The sequence below is a fragment of the Alligator sinensis genome, unplaced genomic scaffold (genome assembly GCF_000455745.1).
Source record: "Alligator sinensis unplaced genomic scaffold, ASM45574v1 scaffold280_1, whole genome shotgun sequence".
NCBI lineage: Eukaryota > Metazoa > Chordata > Crocodylia > Alligatoridae > Alligator > Alligator sinensis.
In genome coordinates, this window is record NW_005841835.1 from 781,875 (window position 1) to 787,740 (window position 5,866).

At 47.3% G+C, this 5,866-nt stretch overlaps 1 protein-coding gene across 9 annotated transcripts in view; it reads right to left on the reverse strand.

Annotated features, from left to right (window-relative positions):
- TTLL5 (tubulin tyrosine ligase like 5) overlaps nt 1-5,866 on the reverse strand; it is a 178,375-nt gene that overhangs the window by 9,004 nt on the left and 163,505 nt on the right. For 4 of the 9 annotated variants that reach the window (XM_025200684.1, XM_025200676.1, XM_025200667.1 and 1 more), the window contains one exon: nt 2,958-3,083. The exons of 4 other annotated variants lie outside the window; for them this stretch is intronic. In XM_025200684.1, coding sequence (XP_025056469.1) covers nt 2,959-3,083 — 125 coding nt within the window. In that variant the 3' untranslated portion in view covers nt 2,958. Of the gene's footprint in view, nt 1-108; nt 218-2,957; nt 3,084-5,866 lie in introns of those variants that run through there. One more of the 9 variants, XM_025200697.1, reaches the window with a different exon arrangement.

The following is a 5,866-nucleotide window of genomic DNA, read 5'->3' on the forward strand; positions in this document are numbered from 1 at the left end:
GTTGCATTGTTCTTCTTCCCTGTGCTGCCACTGTACAAAAGAATGAATCCTGAATAAAGATGTGTGTGGTCTTGTAGCCAGCTGCAGACCTTCTCATAGCCACATGCAGTGCTACTTGCCTCTTTGCCTGTGTTCAAAAGCTGAGTTCCTAGGGAAGAGAAACCCCTTTTTCACCTGGAACACTTTCAGTTTGCTGAGTGATTTATATTTTCAGTTACTGCAAAGGGGTGGAAAAGAAAAACAATAAGATACGGCTAAGGCAGTGTTCCATATGTCTGCTACTGATTGTTTCCACAAAATAAACTATTATTAAATTAACTGGCCTTCACAGATGCATGCTTAAAACTGTTCCATGGCTTTATTCCTTTATCATCTGGACTCAGCCAGCTTCAACCACTGTGCCATGAATGACTGCTACTAGAACTAAGCATTGCTCCATCTTAGCACAGGCCAGTCACTTTGTAAGCAATAGCCAAGCAGCATCGAAAGTGTGGGATTGCTCTTCTCAACTCCCTGTATGCTTACTTTGCTAAGATCCAGTGAGTTGTTATTCCCTTAGGCAAAACATATCAGAGGAATGGTTCCTTCTAGGGACCCCATCTAAGGCAAGGTGAATTTAGCCTAGGTTCATATAGAACTAGAGCTTTCTCTATCCAAACTGATAATATAATAGATGCCCACAGTTTGTTTTTCAGAGGTGCAGGGCATGTCCTACTCCCAATAAAGTCACCGGGACTGCAGGTTCTCAACAACTGTGAAAGTTTCACAGTTGGTAGGGTTGGAAGGCACCTGAGCAGATCATCAAGTCCAACCCCCTGCTGTGGCAGGAAAGAGTACTGGGGTCAAATGACCCCGGCCAGGTGTTCATCCAGCCTCCTTTTAAAGACCCCCAGGGTAGGAGCCAGCACCACTTCTCTTGGAAGTTGGCTCCAGATCCTAGCGGCCCTGACAGTGAAGTAGCGCCTCCTGATATCTAGCCTGAATCTACCCTCTGCTAGCTTGTGACCGTTATTTCTTGTCACTCCTGGTAGTTCTTGGGGGAACAGGGACTCTCCCAATGCCTGCTGGTCCCCCCTGACTAGTTTGTAAATGGCCACTAGATCCCCCCTCGGCCTTCTCTTGTGGAGGCTGAACAGGTTCAGGTCCCTTAGCCTCCCTCGTAGGGCCTGCCCTGCTGACCCCTGATCATGCGGGTGGCCCTCCTCTGGACCCTCTCCATGCTGTCCACATCCCTCCTGAAGTGCGGTGCCCAGAACTGGGTGCAGTACTCCAACTGTGGCCTAACCAGTGTCACAGAGGGGGAGGATCACCTCCTTGGACCTGCTCGAGATGCATCTGTGGATGCATGACAAGGTATCGTTGGCCTTCCTAACCGCATCCCCGCACTGTTGGCCCATGTTCATTTTGGCCTCAATAATGACTCCAAGATCCTTCTTTGCCTCTGCAATGACAAGAAGGGAGCTCCCCAGCGTGTAGGTATACTGCTGGTTCTTCCCCCCAGGTGCAGCACCTTGCACTTGTCAGTGTTGAAACCCATCCTGTTCTCATTCGCCCACCCCTGTAGCCTGTCCAGATCCAATTGCAGCCTATTTCTTCCTTCTAGCGTGCCCACTTCTCCCCACATCTTAGTGTCATCTGCAAATTTGAACAGGGTGCATTTTACCCCCTCGTCCAAGTCGCTGATGAAGATGTTGAACAGTGCAGGCCCAAGGACCGAGCCCTGGGGAACCCCACTGCCCACATCCCTCCAGATCAAATAAGACCCGTCCACCCCCACTCTCTGGGTGCGGCCCTCCAGCCAGTTAGTGACCCATCTGACTGTGTAGGCATCGACACCACAGTCTCCTAGTTTTTTAAAGAGAACGGGGTGAGAGACTGTGTCGAAGGCCTTCCTAAAGTCCAGAAAGACTATATCCACCATGACACTTGCATCCAGGGATTTGGTGACCTGGTCATAGAAGGCCCCTAGGTTGGTCTGACAGGACCTACCTCTAATGACCCATGCTGGTTGCTCCCAAGCATAGTCTCCCCTGCTGGCCCCTTGTGGACATGCGCCAAGATAATTTTTTTCAAAAAGCTGAGGTAAGACTAATGGGCCTAGTTTTCTGGGTCCTCCTCCTTCCCTTTTCTGAAAATGGGAACCACATTGGCCCCTTTTCAGTCCTCCAGCACATCGCCAGAGCACCATAAGTGCATATAAAGCCGTGCCAGAGGTCCCGCAATAACCTCTACTAGTTCCCTCAAGTTAGGTCAATAGCATTTTGAATGCGCTCCGAAGTTGGTTTTGATTATATTGCTTCTTTACATAAGAAATCCCTGCTGAATCACAGTAACCAGAAAACTTGAGAGGAAGATGTCTGTTTAGAGACTAAAATTCAAGCCTGCCGGGTTGGAAGCAGCTTGAGAACTTTAGAACCCCATATGTATAGATATTCTTCAGAATCAGTGGTCTTGAGCTCATTCTCAAAAGACATGTCCAGGGATTACCCTGAGTTCTTGATAACCTATATAGAACTGCCGTCTGTCCTGGAATCAGAACCTTCTTTGTGGGGCCAGAGGGACTAGAGGCTGCAATGGCTGCACTGTTCAGAACCCTGGGCAGTGGCACTGAAGTATTACTGACTTTTGCTTTGCAACCACTTCACCTCATGCTTTGATCTGCTTTCAAGAGCTTAAGCCCATCTCAGTGTCCTTAACTAGCATTTCCTCCAGACTTGTAGTATTACCTGCTAGTGGCTTCTTATCTCAGCAGACTGGTTGCAGGCTTCTATGCTGAGGAAGTGAGAAACTCCCCAGGACACCTCAGTCTCACCTTCTCTTGGGTCATCTGCTTCTCTCTTATTTATCTTTTTTTTGCTGAGCCCTAAAATCTACTATTCCCCAGCAAGGTCAGCTCAGTTACTGCTGATAACAGAGGAAGAAGAATGGACCTGGAGTGCAGAAATCACTGCTTTTACCTTAAGCTGGCCCTGCCTGCACTGTCTTTCTCTTTCTCTGCCCTATGACTGTGCCAACAGATCTGGAACGGCTGGACAAAGGTTTGGATCTGGCGAATATAATCTGGGAACCAACTTCCAAAGGACCTGGAAAATTGAAAAGATGGTTTAGCTTGGTACTGGGCCTCCCTCTTTTGTATGAAAGCCTCCCGTCTACCTCTGCACCTTTGATTCATTATACTAACACAACTCTTAGGATAGCAACAACTGCCAAATGGGCATTCGGGGGGCAGGAGGGACATGGCCAGCACTTCTGTGTCTGTGTACAGTGTTGTACACTCCAGAACCACCCAGCACTAATGGGTTACAAACAGACCCACAGAAAAACACTAGCAGAGGATGCACACAAAAGGGGTTTGGAGCTACTAGTTGAAATCCTGGCCCCAGTGATGTTACTGGGTGTTTTACCATTATCTTAGACAGGAGTTTGCTCTGTATGTTGATGTCTGGGCTTCTCAGATAGGAGAACTTTTACCACCCCAAGTTATGTACTAGAAAGGGCAGTGCTTGTTCCAGAGCAGTTTCAATAGCTGACAGCAATGAAGGAGGAAGGAGCTACTTCAAGCCCTGTGTAGATTCAGCTTTCAGACCGTCTTTGAAGGAACTGGCTACTAGCTGCTTTGTTACCTTTATCAATTCAAAAGCCAGAGGCCTGCCAAAGTAGTGCCAACTGCTCCCTGGACCTGCCACTGTGACTCCTTCCTGAACGTTTCCTGCCCCAGTGGTATGGAGCAGATATAGTCATACCTGCTTCTCAGTTGACTGTCCAGAAGGCTTAACTGTCACAACCTCATGAACTGGGCTTGAATGCATCAAGCTGATAAGCAAATACTTCCTCTCAGGCACTTCAGCGTGAGGAATCTTCTGGGTATGGGAGGGGGGATATTCTACCTTCCCCCTTGCTTTCCCAGGGCTGTTCATGGGGCTGCCCCATTACCTCTCAACTTTCCAGCTCACCATCCAACCTCCTCCTAGTACACAGGTCTCTCACAGCAAAATCTTGGTTTTCTCAATGTCATGTCATGCTGTAGCAGACTTACACTACATCCTCACTGGGGCAGGGTCTATGTGCCCAATCTCTAGTTGGGTCCAGGAGCATCTAGAGCACTATGTACATATGAAATAATAACCAAATAACCTGGTGTGGAGGGAATCAAGGGCTTCAACACAAAGATAAAGCTGTGGGTGCTGAGAGATGAAAAGAAATGACTTTTCCTAAGGAAAGGACAATAGCGGGGCCTTAAAGCACCAGGATAAGGGTGGCTTGGTACAACCTGAAGACAGTATCTGTCTCTTGTTTCCAAAAACAGAAGCTACTTTTATTATACTTCTCGCTTCTAGTAAAACAGCAGCACCACTCTTGGACCTGCTGTACCATTCTTTGGGTAAGCCAGCTTTGAGTGACTTACCCAACAGCCCATTCTTCTAGTATTCCAACCCTCAGTTCTTGGATCTCTGCTTATGCAACAGACACTGAGCTAAACCCTTAAAGAGTCAGATACCCCACCCTGCAGGAAAGAACTCAGAACTCTGCTCCATGCGTTTATGTCACCAAGTATGTATACCACACTGGGTAGAATTGCAGGCACTCTGGAGGGTACAGCTATGATGCAGAACTACCTTGACAGACTAGAAAAATGGTCCGGAATCAATCAGATGAGATTCAGCATGGACAAGTGCAAAGTCCTGCACTTGGGATGGAATAATTCACACAAATTCAGATGGGAATGACTAGTTAGGCTGCAGTACTGCAAGGAAGGATCTGGGAGTTACCAGTAGACCAAAGGAGTCAAGCATGCTCTTGTTGCAAAAAAGGCAATAGCATACTGGACTAGATTAACAAGAGGGTCTCTTGTATATCAAGTGAAGTGATTCTTCTTTCTCTATTCAGCACTGATGAGGCCTCACCTGGAGTACTTTGTGCAGTTTTGGGTCCCTTCTTAAAGTGTGGATGTGGACAGTTCGGAAAGGGTCCACTGCAGAGCAACAAAAGTGATCAGGGACCTGGGAGACAGGATTTATGAGAAAAGGCTGAAAGAACTAGGGTTATTTAGTCTGGAGAAGAGAAGACTGAGTGGGGATTTGATGTCTTCAAATATCTAAAGGGCAATTACAGAGAGGGTGGAGATACATTTTGCTCTGTGGCTGTAGGAGACAGGAGTGGGAGCAATGGCCTCAAGCTGCAGCAGGGGAAATTTAGGTTGGAGAGTAGGAGGAAATTTCTGACTATGAGGGTGGTCAAGCATAGGAACAGGCTATCTAGAGAAGTAATGGAATCTCCATCCTTGGAAACTTTCAAAAGCAGGTTAGACAGATACGTGGCTGGGATGGTTTAGTCAGGGATGATCCTGCCTTGAGCAGGGGGCTGGACTAGATGACTTTGTGAAGTCACTTCCAGCCTTACTTTCCTATGATCTTATGTCATTTTGAACACTCCCAGGGAGGGATAGTTATATGCCTTCTTACAGGAGATTCTGTGGTTACCAAGGGATCCATTCAATCCCAGCTCATGTTGTCCTGAATTTGTAGCTGTTGCGTTTGATTGTCTCTATATTGCCCACAACTCACATGTGCACTGCATTAATTTATGGAAGGCAGACAAGGTTCCTTGGGTGAATTTGATATCTTTTATTAGACCAACCCAAATGGTTGGAGAATAGTTATTAAGCAAGCTTTCGGGTTCAAAAACCCTTCGTCAGGCTAAGGAAGCTGCAGCAGTTGGTGTGTGCTCTTCCTGGATGGAATGAAAAGTAAACAAGCCAGGGGCTGGGCTGGGCTGGGCTGGGGAGTCAGTTGCCAGGCAGATTATAATGTATCAAAAATCCAATGTCTATGTTTAGTCCCTGATCTCTAGTATCCAGCAGGTTGAT